Raw genomic sequence first — 24,514 nt, forward strand, 5'->3', positions numbered from 1 at the left:
AAGAGTAGCTGAATGGTATAAAGCAATCTCATGGTCTTGATTTTTCTGCACTCTAAGCCCTCATTTTAATCTAGCAACTGTAACTCAATTAAGTTCACTTCAAAGATTTTTTTTTTAACTATAACTTAAGATGTATATTAAGTTTTAAAAAGGCAACATCATTAAGAAACTTCCAAATATGGGGGTAGGGGGCTCTCAATTCTCCTTTCTTTTTTTTTTTTTTTTAAATATTTTTTTTCAACGTTTATTTATTTTTGGGACAGAGAGAGAGAGAGCATGAACGAGGGAGGGGCAGAGAGAGAGGGAGACACAGAATCGGAAACAGGCTCCAGGCTCCGAGCCATCAGCCCAGAGCCCGACGCGGGGCTCGAACTCACGGACCGCAAGATCGTGACCTGGCTGAAGTCGGACGCTTAACCGACTGCGCCACCCAGGCGCCCCGCAATTCTCCTTTCTTAATGACATTTTCAGAATCTGGGCAGAACCCTGTGCCATGCAAAGGGTAACTCTTCCACCTCTGTTAATTTTCTTAGGAAGCTTCCCTTATGTAAAGAGAATGTCCTAAATTAACAATATGTCTCTATGTGCATCTAAACAAACACAAATATGCAAGAAAGCCCATGGACACTTCACTCTTCTACCTCCGCAGTGATGTGGTCGAATATCTGCTGAAATCCAGAGGCAAGTGAGTAGCGACTTCACTGCAATGTCTTTTGATTAGTTGATTTAAATCTTCATTCAAAAATGCATCCCCTTGTAAAACTTCATCCTGCAAAAATATTAAAAGTAACTCATATTAAAAGTTCTAAAAGCCAAGCTGTGAGCAATATTAAAAATGGTGACACCTGACCCCAAGCCAACATGTGCCGGGTCTTGGACATCTCCTGTACTGAACAAAACGGTCTCAGGACTGTCTCCACAGAATCCCAACCCCACAGATCCAGCCTACCATCAACTCCTAATAAACATGAGAGGAAAAAAAAGTACCTATAACACAAGCAAGTTGGAATCAGTTAATAAGAGACATCCTTAGTTTTTATTTCATCTTTTAAAAAAACATGAAAAGTATCACATACCTTCCTTTTGGAACTTGAAGACTGAACAGGAGGATTGAATGTCATTGCAGCCATGCTGTAAGTCTCAAAAAGTTCTGTAGCAGATCTATAATCACAGAAGAAATGTAAAGACATCACCATACCCGTGTAACTTGAAAATAATTAGACTGTACCCAAAGAGAAGCACGCATTATTCTAAACCCATATAGTGAGGGACAACCTAATTTTGCTCTTAAAACCAACAAACTCATGTAAAATAAACCCTAAATTCCCATGTAATGACAATGTTATCCAACTAAATCCACCTCAGAGAGGTCTGGTGTGCATTGAGAAATACAAGGCTGGACAAAAGACAAGGCCGAGCAGAAGACCTCCAGCTCAATGTGATCAAATCCCAACTCAACCACAGTTACGTGAACAATATGCAACTAAGTCATGGGGGTCCAGAGAAGTGAAGCACAGTGTTACCCTCCATTGCTTTCAAACAGCTCAATCTTTCAGTTACTGGCCTAGATTAAATGTCCATACCCATGGCTGTCCATGAATGCTTACTGATTTGGGGTTGGTTTACATTCTCTGAAGGAGATTGGGAAGGGCCTGCAACAGTCCCATCCCAAGCTCCACCCTCCAGGGCAAGACCACCAGGAGTCTCCTTTCTCAAGCTTTTGGGATAAACCCACCCTTCGTCTTCCTCCAGAGAAGGACATTTCTGGCACAAATGAGGCAAACGTTCAAAGTCTCTGACAAAAACATGCCATAAAAGGAACATGAATAAGAAAACTGACAAATAATTGTTTTCTCCTTTCTCTCCCTTTTAGAAAAGGCTGGGGGCACTTGGGTGGCTCCGTCAGTTGAGCATCCAACTTCAGCTCAGGTCATGATCCCAAGATGCATGAGTTGGAGCCTCACATCAGACTCTCTGCTTGTCAGCAGAGCCCACTTCGGACCCTCTGTCCATTCCCATCTCTCTGCCCCTCGCCCATTCGTTCTCTCTCTTTCGAAATAAACTTTAAAAAAAATAAAAACTGGGGTGCCTCGGTGGCTCGGTGGGTTAAGCATCCAACTTCTGCTCAGCTCATGATCTCGCAGACTGTGAATTCGAGCCCCACATCAGGCTTGGTGCTGACAGCTCAGAGCCTGGAGCCTGCTTCCAATCCTGTGTCTGCCCCTCCCCAGCTCATGCTCAGTCTCTCTCTCTCTCAAAAACAAATAAACATTAAAAATAAAATTAAAAATAAAAAACAAGGCTGGAGGACAGGTGGGAAGTATGAGGGAAAAAAAAAGCAAACGGCCACTTTATCATTTAATAAGACCAAAAGTTATCTTTAGTCTACCCAGAGGGAAAAGCATTCATGGAAAACTACAGAGTTTATGTCTCATTTAGAAGGGAGGAAGCAGCTGATTTCTGCCATGTAAAAATACAGATCTATTTTGCCAAATCTCCCAGTACTTCAAGGAGCTGGAAATTTTATTTTTAGGTGAATTCCTCTAATATTTAAAATATAGCAAATAATTCCATTTTTGTTTAAACTGTGAAGAGGCCAGAACATCAGTCTGCTGACCTCCTGATCATTTGTCTGTGATCTCCAAATTAAAGAAACCAGTGGGCTGCAAATGAGAAAAATTTATAGCAAAATATTAATTCTGAGTGGTGGGTATATTACAAAGGCATCTTTTATGTCTTATTTTCTTATAATTCAAGTATTGCCTAATTTTGTAGGGAAAGAGGTAATATTTTTTTCAACTTTTCTGTACTTCGAAATTTTTCAGAGTAAGAAGCTGGAAAAGCAACTTCTCCTGGCAGAACCCTACTCCCCATCTGGAGTGCACGACGAATGCTGGGAGTGGCGGCAGGTCACGACACACTACACAGAGATGACCGTGAGGTGCACGAGAGAAACTGCCGCCCCGCTTGAGTGCCAGTGTCACAAAGCACTTCTTTTCTCTCATTTCTCCCTTTCTGGCCCTAGCAGGACCAGCCAGGAGGGGGCAGAAAGAAAAGGAATCTCTCTGCGGTTGGACTCATGGATCTTCTCATAGAGCAAGTATGGCATTACCTATAATGTGCGTCAGGCATGTATTTTCACTATTCTACTTACCTGGATGTGCGAAACTTCTTTTTTTTAGAGAGAGAGAGAGAGAGAGACGAGAGAGAGAGAGAGAGACAGAGAGAGACAGAGAGAGACAGAGAGTGTGAGTGGGGAGAGGGGCAGACGGAGAATGAGAATCTTAAGCAGGCTCCATGCTCAGTGCGGAGCCCGACATCATGACCCTGGGATCATGACCTGAGCTGAAATCAAGAGTCAGACGCTCAACCAACTGAGCCACCTAGGCGCCCCATGTGAAACTTTTTAGAACCAAAAAAAATGTTAACTGATTACAAAAAACGAACTAACAAAACCCACAGGCGACATGTTTTCTCCTTGGAACAATTCAGAAATATGAAGTGAGACCAAATCCCCATCAACTGGCACTTTGTATTTGAAAATCTATTACTTTATAGAGCAGACTTCTCATAAGAAAGAGCACTCGACTGCAATGTGTAGTCTGATAAAAAGGCAGTGCTGACTACTAAATACCTCCGGCTCAACTCTGGTTTGAGCGCTTCCGAGCCTTCAGAAGGTGCTCCAGCGATCAGGTGAGCTGCAAATCTCTGCACAATGGGATGGTAATGTCTCTGAAGGGCAAGAACAACCACGTTTTGCACAGGTCAGTACTTTATATAAATTATAGCACTAGCTGCAGTGAAGATTTTCCTTAATAAACACTATTTTTTAAATCATATATATATGTAATTCACAATAAGCACATCCCAACAGAAAAAATATTCTCTTTGCTCAGAGGACAACATAAATCTGTTTGATGACCAAGTTACCACTGACATACCTTAGTCTTGCTTTTACAGTATGAAAACAAAAAATCAAAAAGCAATTTCTCTTCTAGAGTGAAAAAAGTTCGTTTACAACAGGTTTCCTGAAACATCTTGCTCCAAGCCTCCTCCTATGCATCTGCACCATGAGATCACAACACAGTGCGGCCCTCTTGAAACTGGGGTGATGTCAGAGTCTCCTCAGGTCGGACCCAATATAGACCTTCCGTTCTGAATAGTGTTGGGGAAAGACTGCAGTAAACCTTCTAAACCACACCCCCAAACTGTCATTTTCTGCTTCCTTAGAAAATGTACCTCAACATCTTAAAGAATAGTAAGAGCAAAGTGAAATGTAGACTATTAAAACAGGAATCCTAGGGGCGCCTGGGTGGCTCAGTCAGTTAAGTGGCCGACTTCAGCTAGGTCATGATCTCGTGTTCCGTGAGTTCGAGCCCCTCATCAGGCTCTATGCTGACAACTCAGAGCCTGGAGCCTGCTTCAGATTCTGTGTCTCCCTCTCTCTCTCTGCTCATCCCCTGCTTGCGCACTCTCTCGCGTGCGTGCTCTCTCTCTCTCAAAAATAAACATTAAAAAAAATTTTTAAAAATTGAAAAACAGAAATTCTACAAAAGGCCATGCCAGAACAAAATATACAGAGGACTCTGGCAATAGTAACTACTTGGGGAAACACTGAAAAACACTGATCACATGAAAAAAGGCCATTCTTACCCGGAGTGCATGCAATTCCCAAAGAGCCGTGTTCTGGGCGTTACAGTACTCAGGTTCATCCAGTTCAGGAAGGAAAACCCCACTTCCCTGAGATTCATTGTCAAGCAACAAATCTGTTTTTGGGAAAGTCTGCAAAAATGTCACATAAAAAGAACTAATGAAATTAGTCTTAGTAAAGAATGTTATTGGGGTTCTGTACTTTTCTCTGTATTGAAATTTATTTTGATTTTATGCTTATAGAAGAGCTATAAGAACATGTACTTTACAGCTACATTTGTACGGACACAAAAATGTGTCCATCAACAGTGTTTAAAGAAAACACGCAGAACAATAATGTACACTATAAAAAAGCTGTGTTGTCTGTGTGCATGTGGCGTGTTTATATACGAATGAAAGTGTCTGCTGGAAGGACCCACCAAATGATAAAAATAAGTTATCTCTGAAGAGTGTCAAGAGGGGTGAGAATGCTTTCCTTTTGTAATTTTATGTACTTCTTTTCTCGCTGGATTTTGCCATTTTGCTGTTATTACAGTAGTACAGTAGTAATGTAAATGGGGAGAAAGATGCAAACAAGACAGCACTGTTGTTGCACACAGCAAAGCTTAGCTCTACTCATTTGTCTGCATGGCTACTTACATGCATTAATATTCTGTTAGTTGCTAAAATGCCAATGCTTGAATTTGGAAGAACATGAAGAGCGAGGGTACAAAGACGCTTGATGAAGGCAAGGGCTCTCTGCTGAGAAACTTGCTTTCTGCGCTTAGTTAGCATGACGTCAAGGCACTGGAGTACAATCTCAACGCCTTCGTTGGTAGCACCTACGACAGCAGATACACCCGTCAGGCCTGTTCCCGTTGCTTTTTCATTGCAAAACTTCACTGCACTCCAGAAAAACCCAAGATGAACTGTCATCACCTGTCCCAAATCATTTCCCTAACGAAGTAGGGCCAGACTGCTCAGGAAATGCGGTGGTTGTACCACATCTCCAGTCAATTCCAGATGCTCTCTCCAACTTCTACATAAGGTTAAACACAGATGTGTGACACCAGCAGGCCACCATTTTATATGCCAATTTTGATTTTTCATTTCTCATGGACTATAATACCAGCCACAATATATTCTTAAAAGGTAAGTATTTATTAAAAACACAATACATAGGGACATCTGGGTGGCTCAGTCAGTTAAGTGTCTGGCTCTTGATTTTGGCTCAGGTCATGATATCACAGTTCATGAGTTCCAGCCCCACGTCGGGCTCTGTGCTGACCATGCAGAGCCTGCTTGGGATTCTCTCTCTGCCCCTCCTCTGCTCTTTCAAAATAAATAAATAAATAAATAAACTTAAAAAAAAAAAGATTAAGAAAAAAACCACACAATATATAAATGTACATACCTGCATGTAACTTGAACAGTGTTTTATATAGATGTGTATAGAATTTCATTGGATCAATATTCAGAACGTCACCTTTGAAATTATAACAAGCAACAATTAGGTATTTTATAGCCTCCAAAGGATTAATATTCAGAATGTCACCTTTGAAATTATAACAAACAACAACTAAGTATGTTACAGCCTCCCAAAGTAAAGAAAATTATCTTACCTTGACCAGAAAGAATATGAAAAGCAGTCTGGACACAGTGAAGGCTTTCTTGATAGCTCAGGTCCTTGGAAAAAAGGGAGAAAGGGGACATTAAGAATAATAATTACCATTTATATCTTAAAAAGTAATTCATTAACAGAGTTACTTACACCAGATTCAATGAGAGTATGCAGTACTACTAATAAATCATCAAAAAACTCGACATTTATAAGGTGAGCAAACCTAGAATCAAACAGAGTTTAGTTAATGGGTGACCTAAAAAGAGAAATAAAACAGCCAGAAATTAAATTTGACTTTAAAACCATATTTTTAATATTCCTTAGTTCAACGTTTTTCACAATGGAGACGGTGGTGATTATTGATGTTTTTCATTAACTCAAATTGGTCTTTTTGACAACACCCAGCATAAAATAGATGAGGCACTAAACAAACTGAAAATATTTCAGAAATACTTCTGCCCTATGAAACAAGAACAAACAACTACCCAAGGAAAGTACTCCATGCTGTTCTAACTCATAAAAGGGCCAGGAGCATCAGGTTCTAGGAAAATGGGGAGCGGGAAAAGGGAAAGAAATCTGTTATTTATAGGAATATGGATCCTACGAAAACCTCAAAAAACAAAATGAGAGAATACTGGGTCTAGTATCTAGTCCAGGCTCTGCAATTAATTACCTATTCAATCCTAGGTAAGTCACTTACAGTCCTGGAACTCTATTTCTAGAAATAACTGAAATCACTCAATAGAATAATAGAGGAAGAATCATCTGATCTACTAAATGTGAGAGCACTCTGTACACTATAAAATACTAGGCACTAAAGTACTTAAAAGTCAAGATATCTCTTCAGTATTAGTGCAAGAGCCTTTGACATTATATAAATCTTAGAAGTGATACATTCCCTCTGTGCTAGTACAATCTTTTTGGGAAGCAACTGGGCAATATTTATCAAAATTTAAAATAAGCAGACCCTTTGACCTGGCAATATATGCACATGAGGGCATGAAGGTATTTCCAATGCAGCATAGGGGACTGGTCAAATAAACGTATTATTGATTCATAAGATGAAGTATTATAAATGTAAAGAAAAAAAAAAAGTTGGATATAGTCATGCCAACATGGACAGATACCCAGAGTAACCATTTTATCAAAAAAGAAAAGTTATGAAACATTACATATAGTATGATTCCATCTGTGTGACAGAAAACAGACCAACACACACATACACACACACACACACACATGTATAGGGATATATATATATAGGAATATATATATAGGGAAAATATATACAGGGATATAGGGAACTTGTAATTTTTTTTTTAAGTTCATTAACTTGAGAGAGAGAAAGCATGAGAGAGGGAGGGGCAAAGGGAGGGGCAGAGAGAGGAGAGAAAGCCAAGAATCCCAAGCGCGCTCCGCACTGCCAGCATAAAGCCTGATGCAGGGCTCAAACTCACAAACCATGAGATATGCCAAAGTCGGACCTTCAACCGAATGAGCCACCCAGGTGACCCTGTATTTTTAATTTTATATTCTTCTGCACCATTTGAATTTTTAAAAAAATTTTTAAGTGTTTATTTATTTTTGAGGAGAGAGAGACCCAGAGTGTGAGTGGGGAAGGGGCAGAGAGAGGAAGACGCAGATTCCAAAGCAGGCTACAGGCTCCGACCTGTCAGCACAGACCCCGATGCAAGGCTTGAACTCACAAACCATGAGATCATGACCTGAACCAAAGTCAGATGCTTAACTGACTGAGCCACCCAGGTGACCCTGCATCACTTGAATTTTTAACGTAAGTATAACTAAAAACTTTTTTAAATAAAGCAATTGGTCACTGAAAAACAAACAGCAGGCCCTCTCTTTGAATCCTTTAATAACAAGGCCCAATTTTATAATCCCACTGTCAAATAGCTCCAGTCATTAGAAAGTAATGTCTTTATGGGGGTGCCTGGGTGGCTCAGTCAGTCCGATCTTGCAGTTTGTGGTGTCAAGCCCCACATCAGGCTCTGTGCTGACAGCTTGGAACCTGGAGTCTGCTTCATATTCTAGGTCTCCCTTTCTCTGCCTCTCCCCCACTCACACTCTGTGTGTGTCTGTCTCTCTCTCAAAAATAAACAAACAGTAAAAAAAAAAAAAAAAAAAAAAAAGTAATGTCTTCTACTAAACAGAACTTGCTTCTTCTCTATTTTCCAACCATCAGTCCTATTTCTGAAGCTGTGCTGTCCAATGACAGCCACTAGCCACATGTAGCTATTAGGCACTTAAAATGGGGCTAGTACAGGGCGCCTGGGTGGCTCAGTCGGTTGAGCGTCCGACTTCGGCTCAGGTCACGATCTCACGGTTCGTGAGTTCGAGCCCCGCGTCAGGCTCTGGGCTGAGGCTCAGAGCCTGGAGCCTGCTTCCGATTCTGTGTCTCCCTCTCTCTCTGCCCCTCCCCCATTCATGCTCTGTCTCTCTCTGTCTCAAAAATAAATAAACATTAAAAAAAAAAAAAATTTTAAATGGGGCTAGTCCAAGTTGAGATATGCTGTAAGTGTAAAATACACATCAGTTTTTGAAGATTTTATGGAAGAAAAAAGAATATTAAATAACTCCTTAATAATACTGAATATATGTCAAAATATTTTAGATAACTTGATTCAATAAAATATATCAAAATTAATTTCACCAATTCCTTTTTACTTTTTTAATGTGGCTAACTGAACACTTTAAATTACATACCTAGTTCACATTATATTTCTATTGCACTGTTCTATAGGATACTACCTCAAATAACCGGAAATCCATCACAACGACCATTATTCTAGCTCATATCCCCCAACAGGTTCACTAGAATATACCAAAAGCTCTCTCTCTGCAGGAAGAGTAGACAGGACTCGAGAAATGAGGTGCAAGCAGGGTTAGAACAGACTTAAAAGTTGCCTGCACGGACCACTCAAAACTCTGACAGTGGATAACTGACCACAGTGCGAAAGGAACAAAAGAACTGTGAGATAAACTTTTGGACGCCCAGAACTTAATAAGCAGAAGGAAGGAATTACTGAAGGAGATTCAAAAAATAAAAGGTTTGAGATGAGAAAACTAAAAAATGTTACGAACAGTTTCAAGGAAAGGCTGGTGACAAAGAATGAGAGAACGGAGAAGGTCATGGGGTCATCATTAGTGAACCTTGTTTAAGGTTCATGCTTTTTTTGGTTTAGAAAGAATCTAAAAGGTTTCAACCTACACAGCCCTTACTTGGCAAGACCTTCTAGAACTGCTGGCAGGAGAGGTGACCTCTGGGCCTTCTTCAATATTCTGAAGTAGGTTACAAACACAATATTCAAAGTTTCTGTGTGCTGGCAGAAGAAACAAAATGACTTTAGTATAACGTTGTATATTTTCTCCTGAGTTACCAGAAAGATGACTTTCAAAGTTAAACCTTTTTTGTCCCTTCCTAACCCTCTCCACAATCCAATCTTAGGAGCTTCAAAACAGAATGAAGGTACACACCCTGAGATCTCCTAAGACCAGCAATGATCATGCCAGTTTCTTGCATACGGAAGCCTCATCAAATAAACCAAGATTATACTACCACAAATTGAAACAATAATCTCCAGTTAAAACCCTTTAACAAAACATTTTACAAGCATGAGAGAATGTGGAACTGCCTACCAGTTTAAGTTTTTTCTCAGTGCTCTCTGAAGCTTCTGCTTCTAGAAGCTCTCTCTCCAATTTCTCTTCTGCTTTCTTCCACTGGAAAGAAACAGGGAAAGAATAAGTAAGAGTATATAGCGCTGAGTGAAAAAGCAAGCTTCAGAGAGGCATATATATGTAAATATTCTGAAAGACATACCCTAGAACACAGATATAAGCACAATTACACAGACCTGGAGAAGAAGCATACGCAAACCAAGCTCAGGACAGTGGCTGCCTCCTGAGAGGAAGGCAGAACAAGACTGGGGAGAGGAGCAAAGGGGATGCTAACTCTATCACTAATGGTTTCTTTTCAAGAACAAAAGTGAAGTAAGTCTACTACATTTGCTCCTTGTGAATGGTAGACACATGGGATATGCCACTCTCTGTAGTTTTCCACGATTTACATTTTCTCAAAAGAGGAAAAAAAGGGAAGAACACACTGAGCCCAGAATAATTCTTACTATTAAATCATCTGTAACATGGAAACAAGTCATTAGCAATACCCCTAGACACATTGACATACAATGCATAAAACCAGATACTATATAGAAATTCAACAAAATATCAGTTTTTTCCACTTCCTTATGCTCTAAGAGCAGCAAACAATGGTTGCTAAGCTGTGTGAGACGCAGGGGGACTGACTGAGAAGAGTTTCCTTCCTGCATGCAGAGTTAACGGCCATGTTCTTAGTGGATCTTTTGTTTCCCCACCACAGCTACATACATGCTATTCCTAACACGGATTCCGAGTTATATTAGAATAGTATGGTACAAACAATTAAAATACTTACCTTCATTTGTTTACAATTATTAAGTCTATTTTTGTACTTCTGTCCTTTTTCACAATTTATTAGACACATCCAAAGACGGATATCCCTGAAAATGTTTTGTTTTTATAAGCAATTTGATAACCCTAATAAACTGTTTAGAAATGTTCTGAGAAACAATAATGATAACAATGGTGGTGGTGGTGGTAATTAAAGTTTATAAAGTATGCCCAGCGTTACACACTTGCTAAGTGCTTTACATACATTATCTTATTAAAGTGCAGAGTGACCCACGAGGTAGGTGCTATTACTAGCTCCATTTGTCAAAATAATAATGATAAAAAAAGAAGTTACTAAGGTCTCATACTAAATAAACAAGGGGCTGGAATTTCAACCTAGGTTTCAAATACAAGCCAATAAAGAAACGTGGTTCAATTAACAAAAATCCACTCTGTTGCCAACTTTACATGAATGTCACCTTTCTGCCAAGGAAGGGATCTGTGTATCACAATGAATCTAAGACCCTCTAAAGAGCAAAAAAATAAAAGCCAGCACGGCAAGGAAATTTCTTCAGCTACTGCTCTTTTTGCCAGTGAACTGTTACTTTAGTTAATTCAATAAGACATTTCTTTACAAGAAGTAGAAAAAATAAAATTCTCTAAACATTAGGTTTTAACACATCTATATTTAACTATGATCTCTTCCTGTGCCTACATTATGATTTTAATCTCAAATCAAACAAAAAAGGAAATCAAGCAAACCTTTCTCTGCATTCTTGAAAGAGTTTTTCTCTTTTCCTTGAAAGTCATGAACTTTTTTGGTTTATTAATGTCCTCTGTATCTTTTTTCACTTCTACTTCCTTGATTCTTAAGCACAAGAATGTTTTTAACATCTAATATGAAGAAAACACAATATACAGCTTAATATTCATATCGCCCTCAAAACCTTTATACAGAAAAGCATTTAACAATGTTAATTCCTTCCTTTGTACAAACAAACAAACAAACAAACAAACAAACTCTGATACATCTTTTATCACATTTCATACAAAATACTATCATGTTATTGCTAAACATATTTGGCAATTTGTGTCTTTAAAAGGACGCAGTATTTGGCTAAATACACATAACATTATTAGTATTCAGTGTAAGAAGTATAAGGAAGAGAGAACATATCACCTAGGATCAGTCGATAGGAGTACAACCAGTAGATAGGCCAGAAAAAGGTATGGGCCAGTATGGGAGGAAAGGATATAAATTACATATTTCTAAACCAACTTTAATTTGCCAAACCAGCCTCCATTTTGTAGTAAACAGTTCTAATCTTCAGCTTCCTGCCCCCCATTAAAAACAAAACAAAAAACATGTAGACCAATGTTATTAATTTTAAGACTAGTTATTTTCCTTTAAGCCAATGGGTCTCCAAATTCAGCAAACATAAGAATCATCTGGAAGACTTAAAACACAAACAGCTGGGCTCCATTCCGAGTTTCTGATTCACTAAGTCTGGAGTGGGGCCCTAGAATTTGTATTTCTAATTCCCAGCTGATGCTCATCTAGGGTCCGCAAACTACTACCTTAAGCCATTCAAAAAATCCAGAAATTTGGTAATTGGTGTTTTGTGTACTACAGCAACCATCCAAACACAAAGACAAAAGGGGTTCAAAATCCTAATTTTCTCTGGAAGAAAACACTCTCCTGACTTCCTGCAGTCACAGCAGCATTCCTGGAAAAACACTTGAGAACTATAGGTTTTATTCCAATGTTCCAATAGGTACATTTGTAAGAAAGCAAAGTATTTCAGTTTACAGCATAGAATGGAAACAAGAAAGAAAAGCAGTGAACATGAAGTCATCCCAGGTATCAGAAAGATCAGTTGGAGTATTCTGTAGGTATTCTACCTGCTCACAAATAAAAAATAAAGTAACTCCACATTAAAGATGGTCAACTTCTGTTAAAAACTTTTTTTTAATGTTTTTATTTTTGAGATAGACAGAGTGCAAGAGGGGCAGAGAGAGAGAGGGAGACACGGAATATGAAGCAGGCTCCAGGCTCTGAGCTGTCAGCACAGAGCCCGACGCAGGGCTCAAACTCACAAACCGTGAGATCATGACCTGAGCCAAAGTTGGACGCTTAACCAACTGAGCCACCCAGGCACCCCTAAAGATGATCAACTTTAAAAGATGGGCACCAAGAATACACAACGAAGAAAGGACAGTCTATTCAATAAACAGTGTTGAGAAAACTGGACATCCACATGCAAAAGAATGAAAACTGGAGCCCTGTCTTACACCACTCACAAAAATTAACTTGAAATGGAGTAAAGACTTAAAAATAAGGCCTGAAACCATAAGACTCCCAGAAAAAAACATAAGGGAAAAGCTCCTTGGCATTGGTCCCAGCAATGAGTTTTTTGGATAAGAGACCAAAAAGCACAGGCAAGAAAAGCAAAAATAAACAAGTGGGACTACATTAAACGAAACATTTCCTGCAGTCAAAAGAAACCATCAACAAAATGAAAAGGCAACCTACTGAATGGGGGAAAATACCTGTAAGCCACCTATCTAACAAGGAGTTAATATCCAAAATATACAAGAAACTCCTACAACTCAACAGCAAAAAACAAATACCCGAGTTAAACAATAGGCAAAAGACCAGTTTCCAAAGAAGACATACAACAAATGCCCAGCAGACATATGAAAAGGTGGTCAACAGCACTAATCATCGCAATCCAAAACCACAATGAAATATCACCTCACACCAGTTACAATGGCTATTATCAAAAAGCTAATAGGGGCACCTGGCTGGCTCATTCAGAGGAACATGCACCTCTGGATCTCGGGGTCGAGTTTGAGCCCCACATTAGGCGTAGAGATTACTTAAATAAACTTAAAAAAAAAAAGATAAGAGAAAACAAGTATTAGGACATGAAGAAAAGGAAACCCTGGTATACTACTGACAGGAATGCAAATTGGTACAGCCATGGAAAACAGCATGGAAACTCCTCAAAAAATTAAAACAGAATTATCCTATGATCCAGCAATCCCACTTCTGGGGACATATCCAAAGGAAATGAAATCAGTATCTCAAAGAGATATCTGCACCCCCATGTTCACTGCAGCATTACTCACAACATGCAGCGAAGATATGGAAACAGCCTATATGTCCACTAACAGATCAATGAATATACAAACTGTGCCATATACATACAATAAAACGTTACTCATCCACTAAAAAGGATCCTGACAGTTGTCACCACAGGGATGAACCCAGAGGACATCACACTAAGGGAATTAAGCCAGACATGGTAAAACAAATACTGTATGCTCTTACTTATATGTGGAATCTAAAAAAAGTCAAATGCGTACTAAAAACAGCTGTTGCCAGGAAATGGGGGAAGTGAGGAAATGTCAAAGGATACAAACTTTCAGTTATGAGTAAGCTCTGAGGATCTAATTTACAGCACAGTAATTATAGTTAATAATATTGTATAATTTGAAATTTACTAAGAGTAAATCTTTAGTATTCTCCTCACAAAAAAAGATTAAGAGACTACAGATGTGTTAATTAACTCGACTGTGGTAATCATTTCACAACATACAGTATACTAAATCATCATGTCGTGTAATCTTAAAAAAAAGAAAATCACATCATACAACCTAAATATATACAAAAAAATACAAAAAACAAAAACAAACACCCAACAAATTAAAGGATGTGGTTTATATTACAGCATCACTAAAATGGAAGTGTTTCCCTATGGGCAAGTTTCATGTTCAAGTCTTAGTATCTGATCACTCTACAGTTCTGAGTATTTAAGCCCAATATTTATTTTAGCTGTCCAACTAAAATTATCAGCTCTGAGAAATGAAAGGGATTAGACAGCAAAGAAAGACTTAAAATTAGGGAATAAAACAGTTCTAGAAAACATCAGTTTAACAATCAAAACTATAGGACTAAAAATGAAGTTAATAAAAATATCTAAGACCCAAATGAAGACAACTATAAAATTTCAGTTAAGGACATAAAAGAAGCCTTAAATAAATGGCAAGATACATATTCGTAAATAGAAAAAAAACTGATTCTTTAACTATTTTAATTCTCCCAAACTAATCTACACTTTGAATCAGTTCCAATCAGATTCTGTGTAGACTATTTCAGGAAAAGGAAGCAAAAAAAAAAACAAAAAAACAAAAAAAAAACAACCTTCATTCTAAATTCCATTTAAAATAATACATGAAAGTAATTTAAAATATTCTGGAGGAAAAAAAGGTCCGTGCCTTTTATCAGTAATGCCCATTTTGATCAGTACCATCCTACAGATGAACTGTATACTATATACGATAAATATAAAGCTCCGGTTACTAAAAGCAGTATGTTACATGTAGGGGATTTACTGAATCAACAGAACAGAAAGTTGAGAAATAAAATTTTGTGTAGAGATTTAATGTAAAATAAACGCAGCATTTATATCAGTAGCAAAAGGGAAGTGGTATTGGAATAACTGGCTATCCATTTCAAGAAGTATATATGTATCAGATCTGCAATCATACCATCCACACACATAAAGATGTCAGATGGATTAAATGTTTAAATATAAAAATTAACACTCTTCTGGACGGACAGAATCTATAATCTTGGGATCGAGAACGTTCTTCCATGGATGGCAAAAATACATATAAACAAGCAGATATGTTTATATCTATATAGAAAAACATCTAGAAGAATACATACCAAATTGTTAAGAGTAGTTACACCTGGTAACTGGTGAGTTTTCTACTTTATACACTTCTACAAATTCTTCATTAACTGTTGTAATTTAAAAACAAAATGCGAAGAAAAGAAAGGCTTACCTCTGGTCTAACTTCATAATTTCTGCCCTTCACAAAACCAGAAATCACTTTAATTACACCAAGGGAAGCTTGGCCTAATTTATCTTGTTTAAACAGTTTCTTTACTGCCTCACAACACATTTCAGATATCTGAAAAATAAAATGTTACACTCAGCCAGCGTTTCTCAACTTTGGCACCACTGACACTTTAGGCCGGACGATTCTTCACTATGGGGGGCTGTCCTGTGCATTGTGGGGTGTTTAGAAGTGCCCCAGCCCTGACCCGCTAGATGCCAGCAGTAGCCACGGCAGGCAGTTGTGACAAACTGTGAGCAGACGCGGCCTAATGATCCCCAGAGGGCAGACCAGCCTCCTGCTCAGAACCACCACACTATATTTCTGTTCAAAGAATTTTCTTAGACACAGTGTTTAACAAAGTGACCCTATGTTAGCAATAAATCGTAACTCCAAAAGAATTCTGAAAGAGAAAAAATAATAATCATCACAAAGCCAACAACAACAATCACTTAAAGCAACCCACCGATTTTGACATGTCATTCATGAGAGGGACAATCAGTACAATGATGTTGTTGTGAAAGTTGAAATGAGACAGCGCCACCAACAGCTCGCACAGGCTCTTCACAGCCACTTCGGCCAGTCCTTTGTATGCCTTTAAGGAAACTACATTACTTTTCTTCAGTTTCCTTTGCTTCCAATCTGATCAAAAGATAAATGTAGTTACTTCACTCATTGATTTAAACTTCAACTAATTATCTTTCTTTTACAGTAATATGCAATAACACAACAACTCAATACACTGGACAAATTCTTAAATGAATTGTGTCTGAGACACGAGTATAAATGTTACCATTAAAATTTATCTGCCATCATCCATGGTCTGACTCTAACATAATGTTAAGAACCTTGGCTTTCCATACATATTAAAAGATGTATTATTAGGGAAAAAAGACCTCAGGGATAAAGGGGGTAGGGGAAGACAGGGAACTGAATGCCTTAAAAGAATCCTTGGGATGGGCTCTACCGGACTTCCCCCAAAACACTAGACTACAAGTCAAGAAGCCTGGGTTCAAATCCTAGTCATCTATTAACTGGCTGGTGAATATGAGCAAGTTCCAGATTCTGAGCCCCAATCACTTCCATGTTCCAAAAATTCTGAGAATCCAACACATCATTTCTCCTGACTTCTTGCTGATGCTGTGATATCTTTACCCAAGAGGGCCAGAAGAGATTTAAATTTTCCTTCAAAATAGCCAATGATTCACAGTACCTCTTTTCTAGAAGTTTCTACATACATACTCAGCCTGCTACTGTAACATAGCATCTTGAAAATAAAAATATGCTGTTTTTTCTAGAGTAGGTTCAACACTTCCCTCTACATCATATACAACCAGAGATAAGAAAGACAGTGTGGATGATAGTGCCTTTGTTTTAAACTTGCTTCTCACATATACGAGTTTTCCTTAAACAGGCCATATTCCTAAGAACCATATCTTCTATCTACTTAAAGCTGATGAGACTTCATAATGAATGGAGGAATAAACAAAATGTGGTAAAGATATATATACAACGCAATATTATTCAGTCTTAAAAAGAGAGGAAATTTTGACACATGCTACAATCATCTTGAAGACATTATGCTAAGTGAAATAAGCCCATCACAAAACGACAAATACTGTATAATTTCATTTATGAGGTTCCTAGAGAAGTCAAATCCACATTAAATTCAAATTAGGAAGTAGAATGGTGGCTGCCACAGGCTGGAGGCAAGCGGACATGGGTAGTTAATATTTAATAGTCACAAAATTTCAGTTGGGGAAGATGGAAAAGTTCTGGAGATGGATAGTGGTGATGGTTGTACAACACTGTGGATTTACTTAATGCCACCACACAATACATTTTAAAAATAGTTACAATGATAAATTTTATACCTATTTTACCACGGTTTTTTTTAACATAAAAAGATGACTTCATAGGGGCGCCTGGGTGGCTCAGTCAGTTGAGTGTCCGACTTCAGCTCAGTTCAGGATCTCGCAGTTCATGGGTTCAAGCCCTGCATCGGGCCCTGTGTTAACTGCTCAGAGCCTGGAGCCCCGAGCCTGCTTTGGATTCTGTGTCTCCCTCTCTCTCTGTCCCTCCCCCACTTGTGCTCGCTCTCTCAAAAATAAATAAATTTTTTAAAAAAGAGGACTTCATAATGGTTCAAGCTGCTCAGAAAAGGCCCAGACCTGCATAGTGCAATACAGAGGCCACTAGCCACATTTGACAATTGAGTACGTGAAATGTGGCCAGTCCAAATTCAGATGTGCTGTGTGAGATATGCACCAGATTTTGAACTTAGTTCCCAAAAAAGAATTAAGATACCTTACTGATTTTTTAAATTTATTACATGTTGGGACGCCTGAGTGGCTTAGTCACTTAAGCAACCAACTCTTGGTTTTGGCTCAGGTCATGATCTCACAGTTCATGAGTTCGAGACCCTCTGTGCTGACAGCACCTATCAGCACCTTGGGATTCTCTCTCTCACCTTCTCTCTGCCCCTCTCCCACTCATGCGTACATGTGCTCTCTCTCAAATAATCTTCACAAAAAAATTTTTTGAATTGATTACACGTTCAAATAATTTGTATATACACATAGTATAGCTTATTACTTTTTTTTTTTTTTAGTGTGGTTACATACTGCTTTTATTTTTAAGTGTGGTTACACATTTTTTTAAATGACATATGTGTCTCATTTCCACTGGACAATGCTGGTCTACATAAAGTTCCCAGGCCTTACAATATATGCTATTAAGTAGGCTCCAGCTGGGCTGCCAGAGCATAGAACCAACATCTATGGCACCCTCCCCTACTTCCACTATACTCCCTGTCCTTACTGGGCCAACAGGATTCAGTAGTCCCATTCCAGCTGTGACAGCATCGGGGTGATCTGTAGGCCCAGCACTGAGTGAAGGAGCCCAAATGACTCAAGTGAAAGCACCTGGCTTAGGCAACCGAATTCCTTCTCCATTCATGCTCCAATTTTTCCCATGCCCTTCCTTTTCTGAAGAGAAAGAGAATAAGGGTTTGAGGGAAGAGTTTATCATCCAGTATGACTGACCTCTAAGTCCATTTTCAAGGCACTAATTTCATCCACTTCCAAGTCACCCTTCTCCCCTAACTACCCTCTCCAAATAAAAGCCAGCAGAATAAATTCCAACCATTCGCAAATTCAAAAAAAACCTGTAACACTAGGGAAAGGACTGCAGCAACAATAACGCTAATAGCTGATCAAATACAGTGCCTTTACAGGCCAGGCACAGCTCAAAGCATCTTTTAGTAATAAATTACTTCTCACAACAACCCTATGAAGTACTATTATTCCCATTTTATAAACAGAAAAACAGAAGCACAGAGATTAAGTGATCTGCCCATGACATGGGTAACAAGTGGTGAGCCTGGATTTGAACCCAAGAAATCAGACTCTAGACTCTGCTCTTGACAATACACTACAGTGACTCTCACCACAGAGCACAGAATATAGAACTCACCTTCCTGAACAAAGCTGAGTATGTTACATACTTTAAAAATATGTTTTGGGAACGCAAGCTGGTGCAGCCACTCTGGAAAACAGTATGGAGGTTCCTCAAAAAACTAAAAATAGAACTACCCTATGACCCAGCAGTTGCACTACTAGGCATCTATCCAAGGGATACAGGTGTGTTGTTTCAAAGGTACACATGTACCCCCATGTTTATAGCAGCACTATCAACAATAGCCAAAGTATGTAAAGAGCCCAAATGTCCGTCGATGGATGAATGGATAAAGAAGATGTGGCATATCTATCTATCCACACAATGGAGTATTACTCGGCAATCAAAAAGAATGAAATCTTGCCATTTGCAACTACGTGGATGGAACCGGAAGGTATTATGCTAAGTGAAATTAGTCAGACAAAAATCATATGACTTCACTCATATGAGGACTTTAAGAGACAAAACAGATGAACATAAGGGAAACAAAAATAACATAAAAACAGGGAGGGGGACAAAACAGAAGAGACTCATAAATATGGAGAACAAACTGAGGGTTACTGGAGGGGTTGTGGGAGGCAGGATGGGCTAAATGGGTAAGGGGCATTAAGGAATCTACTCCTGAAATCACTGTTGCACTATATGCTAATTGGGATGTAATTTTAAAAATTAAAAAATAAAATTAACATACCTTTAATCATTTGCTCCAGATTTTCCAAATAAAATTTATATTGGCTAACCAGGCCTTCTTCAAATTCTCTTAACTTTTGGGTTTCTTTGCGAATCTGAAAAGACCAAAAAGACCAATCATTTTTTAAAATCAAGATATTAAAATCCTTAAATTAGCACAAAACATGAATGCCTGGTATGTACCCAGTCCTATAAAAACAAAACAAACTATTTCTCCCATCTCCAGCTCCCCAAAATGTCCAGCTTATTTTGTGCAGTAATTGTATCCAGCATTACCTTGGTAGATTTCTCTGCCTCTGTGAGGGGTCGTATTTTATATGAAGGAGTGATATCTTTAAATAACTCCATCAGGGAAACTATCACCAATTTTCGAACAGTAACAGCCACATCAGGATCCTGTTCCATCAGCATGGAACGTAATTCTTTCAATTTTTTAATCTGTTAAAGAAATAACTTGTAAGGTCAGAGTAACCATAGCAAAACAATTATGAACAAAAGACAACCACCTCACATCTGGCACAAATAGAATCCACACAATGACTCATGGCGTCTAGTCAAGCCATACGCAACTCCAGACACTGTTCACATTACCAAAAGATAAATCACTAAGGCTAATCATACTTTTGTTAAGTAGTTAGAAGAGACAGACTTAAAAAATAGTTTATATTTATTAATTTGCCTTTTCTTTGAAATTCTTTCATTGGGTTTTCTTAAAGCGTATGTCCCGTTTCCCTAAAAACACCTTTTGAAATAAATTAAAATGTTACACACCAAATATATTAATCACATCTACACAAATTAATCAGGAATTAAAGATAATGTGTCCACATTAACTTCAGCTTCAACAAGACCCTTTCAAAAATCGTTTGTATGAAGTAATACAGAAGTAAAAACTTGGTTTCAATGAATGTGCTTGCTTTGCTAAACTACTATTGCCTGCTGGATACCTTGACAAGGAGCATTGTTTGGTTAGCAATGACTGCCACAGCAGGGAGTAGGATACATATGCTACTACCTATTTGCTATCCCTAACTTGTGTGAGCGTGGGGCTCCAGACCTGGAAGACCCAGGTTCCAATCCAGCACCTCTTAAAATTGTAACAAATCACTTGAATTTTTTAAGATGCAATTTTTCAGCTGTAAAATAAGATCAACAGTTCTTGTCTTTATGGTTTTATAATGATGAAATGAGAGCACGCAGGTGAGAAATATTCCAAATTTCCATCCCCATTTCTGCTCCAGGTCTTCCCCCAACTTTTTTAAAGAAAAACAAGTACTACTCCAAAATGTAACCAGATGGAAGATTTTTTGCTACAAATGGAAATAATCTACTTTATTGTTCAATAAACAAATTCACAGTAGGATGCTGGGGACTCCAATATAACAGGAATAATAGTACCACTTTACATGACTTCATGTATATTTGATTATTTCATCCTCACAACAAAGTTTTAAAATAGGTACCATCTTCTTTTTAGAGATGAAGAAAACGAGTCTTGGGTAAAAGGATTTACCCAAAGTCTAACAGTACTCAAGGTTTCTTGAGTCCATATGTTATAACTATGACCATCGTCACCACTGTTCCCATGGCCCACTGATAATTCATTGTAACTCTCTGGTCTATTTCACCTAAAATATTTTCCACTTCAAGTACTCCTGAACTAATCTCCCTGACTTTTGTGAGGCATGTTCCTTATTACAAGTTCTACCAATCAGTCAAACAAATTTGCAAGTAGGTTCCTTCTCCCTCATCCAATTAATTTTTACATGTACCACTTTAAGAGTTACAATATTAAGCCCCATATCTTCATTTAGAGAGGAGGAAAATAAGACTCAGAGAGTTTGTGGCTTTTCTAAGATTACAGAAAAAATTAGGTTCAGATGTAGGATTAGTCTAAAGTTCTGCCTACTCTTATTCTACACCTCAGTCCCCGTGGTGTTTTTTGTTTTTATGTTTATTTTTGAGAGAGACAGACAATGAGACAAATCATGAGTGAGGCAGGGACAGAAAGAGAGGGAAACACAGAATCTGAAGCAGGCTCCAGGCTCTGAGCTGTCGGCACAGATTGTGAGATCATGTCCTGAGCCAAAGTCGGATGCTTAACTGACTGAGCCAAGCAGGCACCACAGCAGTCACGGTGTTTTAATGCTTTCCCTTCTTGTGTGTGCTTACAGGTAATAAAGGGATCTTAAGATATTAGATATTTACAACATATCTAACATGAAAAGCCCAAAGAAATGAACACTACTTACATTACTTTCTGGGTCTGATAATATGGCAGACGCCAAGGCTGCAATATGCATTTTCTTCTCCTGTAGTTTCTTCCTTCTCTCAATTAAATGTTCTTCTAATGTCAGTTCTCGAATGGGATCTTCAATGATCTCTGAAACAAATTAGGCTTCCCTCTTAAACATTTATTTACAAGTACCCAAGAAAGTTCATCAACAGAGTAATTTTCTTATAGTAATACACAATAATAATGATAGCTTTTATTGGACACTTGCCATGGGCCAAGATTACTACATACCCTCTCAAAAATACTATGAGGCGGGGCGCCTGGGTGGCTCAGTCAGTTAAGCAACCAACTCTTGGTTTTGGCTCAGGTCATGATCTCATGGTTTATGAGTTTGAGCTTCGTGTCTGGCTCTGCACTGCAGAGACTGCCTGGAACTCTCTCTTTCTCTCCCTCTCTCTCTGCCCCTTATCCACATACGCTCTCTCTCAAAATAAATAAATAAACTTTAAAAAAAGTTTATGAGGCAGGTACAATCATCATACCCATTCTGTACACAGAAAATGAGGCAAAGGGACAGTAATTTGCTTATACTCATAAACCTGGCAGAAATGGAATTCAAACCCGGTGGTCTGACTAGAGAGCCCATATTCTTTTTTTTTTAATTTATTATTTTTTTTTTTATGTTTATTTGTTTTTGAGAGAGAGAGTACGATCAGGGGAGGGGCAGAGAGAGAGGGAGACACAGAATCTGAAGAAGGAAGGCTTCCAGGCTCTGAGCTGTCAGCACAAATCCTGATGCAGGGCTCGAACCCATGAATCGTGAGATCATGACCTGAGCCAAAATCGGATGCTCAACCAACAGAGCCACCCAACCGCCCCATTTTTTTTTTTTTTTGAAGGAGAGATAGAGCATGAGTGAGTGGGGGAAGGGGGGGAGAGAAAGAGAAAGAGAAAGAAAGAGAGAAAGAGAGAAAGAGAGAGAGAGAGAGAGAGAGAGAGAGAGAGATGGAGACACAGAATATGAAGCAGGCTTCAAGCTGTCAGCACAGAGCTGTGAGATCGTGACCTGGACTGAAGTCAGACCCTAACTGACTGAGCCACCCAGGCGACCCATGAGAGCCCATATTTTTAACTACTATGCATAATTCCTATTAATTAAAGGAAAAAGAGGGGCGCCTGGGTGGCGCAGTTGGTTAAGCGTCCGACTTCAGCCAGGTCACGATCTCACGGTCCGTGAGTTCGAGCCCCGCGTCGGGCTCTGGGCTGATGGCTCGGAGCCTGGAGCCTGTTTCCGATTCTGTGTCTCCCTCTCTCACTGCCCCTCGCCCGTTCATGCTCTGTCTCTCTCTGTCCCAAAAATAAATAAACGTTGGAAAAAAAAAAAAAAAGGAAAAAGAAATCTGATTTAGTTTTCAAAAAAGTACAGAAGGGCGCCTGGGTGGCTCAGTCAGTTGGGCATCCAACTCTTGATTTCAGCTCAGGTCATGATTCCAGGGTCATGGGATCAAGCCCCATGTTGCAGTGAGCATGGAGCCTGCTTAAGACTCTCTTTCTCTCTCCCTTTGTCCCTCTCCCATGCTTGTATTCTCTCTAAAGAAAATATTAATTAAAAAAAAATAAAATTTAGAAAAGTACAGCCTTGTTTTCAACTCTATACAGTCCTCTGCACTACAGAAAATATGTCCACTTTTAGAAAAGAAATTCCTAGGGAACTAGATTGAACAAACACACAAGCATAATCTGTAACCCTAGGAAGTGTGACTGAAAACAGTTAAACAGTTGACCTGTTATCTCCTTTACACTATACGTGAGGTTTGCTAAGCAAAGGTAAAATTTAACCAGCTTGTTCTATCACAAATTCTAAACAGAGAATTTCAAACAATAAAATAGGTTCTTTCAGTTTAACTTTGATTGCAATGGTCTTAGCTATTAGAAACCCACATTCAAAGGCCTAAAGCCGACACATATAAGGATAATTGCTCTAATAAAGAAGTGAAATGGTTTCATACCATAGAATCATTTCTAATTTAAAGCTAAAAGTTCATAATTATTTATAGGCAGGTCTTTCACTTGAAATTAAAAAGGATTCAAACAGTAATCACTTATGAGACTCTTCATGCATGCCTAGACATTACAAACATAACTGCATAAAATTTTCCACAATAAAGAGCAACAAAGAATAAAATTCCACAAGGTGAGACTTTCAACAAGTGGGAAAATGCTCAAAATGACTTTGAAATGACCAGTACTCTAAAATGCACAGTTCCAGACTTTTTCTAAAATTGAGTCATATTTACTATTAAGCAAAAAACTGTAATTCTCAATTAACAATTTAGTAATTATAAAGACACATCATTACCTTCCTCAAGTTCCATCTCTTCTTCATCCTCTTCATCTTGGTTATTGTCAGTAACTACATGGAAAATACGTGCATTAAAAATGTGACAATTTACTTCAGCGATAAAACTACAAAGGAAAGAGATTACCATAAAACTCTGGAAAGTAGTTACTTTCGTGAGGAGGGAACAACT

The 24,514-nt window shown here is 38.6% G+C and overlaps 1 protein-coding gene across 1 annotated transcript in view; it reads right to left on the reverse strand.

Moving 5' to 3' along the window:
* Positions 1-442: 442 nt before the first annotated feature.
* The window catches only part of NOC3L (NOC3 like DNA replication regulator), a 29,767-nt gene continuing 5,695 nt past the window's right edge, over positions 443-24,514 (reverse strand). Inside the window, exons 5-21 of the mRNA XM_043597019.1 lie at positions 24,343-24,396; positions 22,000-22,130; positions 20,024-20,185; positions 19,749-19,842; positions 16,068-16,243; positions 15,548-15,676; positions 11,456-11,587; positions 9,905-9,985; positions 9,488-9,588; positions 6,401-6,473; positions 6,252-6,315; positions 6,044-6,115; positions 5,290-5,471; positions 4,654-4,782; positions 3,635-3,732; positions 1,077-1,161; positions 443-769 (exon numbers count right to left, since the gene is read on the reverse strand). Coding sequence (XP_043452954.1) covers positions 638-769; positions 1,077-1,161; positions 3,635-3,732; positions 4,654-4,782; positions 5,290-5,471; positions 6,044-6,115; positions 6,252-6,315; positions 6,401-6,473; positions 9,488-9,588; positions 9,905-9,985; positions 11,456-11,587; positions 15,548-15,676; positions 16,068-16,243; positions 19,749-19,842; positions 20,024-20,185; positions 22,000-22,130; positions 24,343-24,396 — 1,895 coding nt within the window. The 3' untranslated portion in view covers positions 443-637. The remainder of the gene's footprint in view (positions 770-1,076; positions 1,162-3,634; positions 3,733-4,653; positions 4,783-5,289; positions 5,472-6,043; positions 6,116-6,251; positions 6,316-6,400; positions 6,474-9,487; positions 9,589-9,904; positions 9,986-11,455; positions 11,588-15,547; positions 15,677-16,067; positions 16,244-19,748; positions 19,843-20,023; positions 20,186-21,999; positions 22,131-24,342; positions 24,397-24,514) is intronic.

Source organism: Prionailurus bengalensis, chromosome D2 (assembly GCF_016509475.1).
Source record: "Prionailurus bengalensis isolate Pbe53 chromosome D2, Fcat_Pben_1.1_paternal_pri, whole genome shotgun sequence".
In the NCBI taxonomy this organism is placed as follows: domain Eukaryota; kingdom Metazoa; phylum Chordata; class Mammalia; order Carnivora; family Felidae; genus Prionailurus; species Prionailurus bengalensis.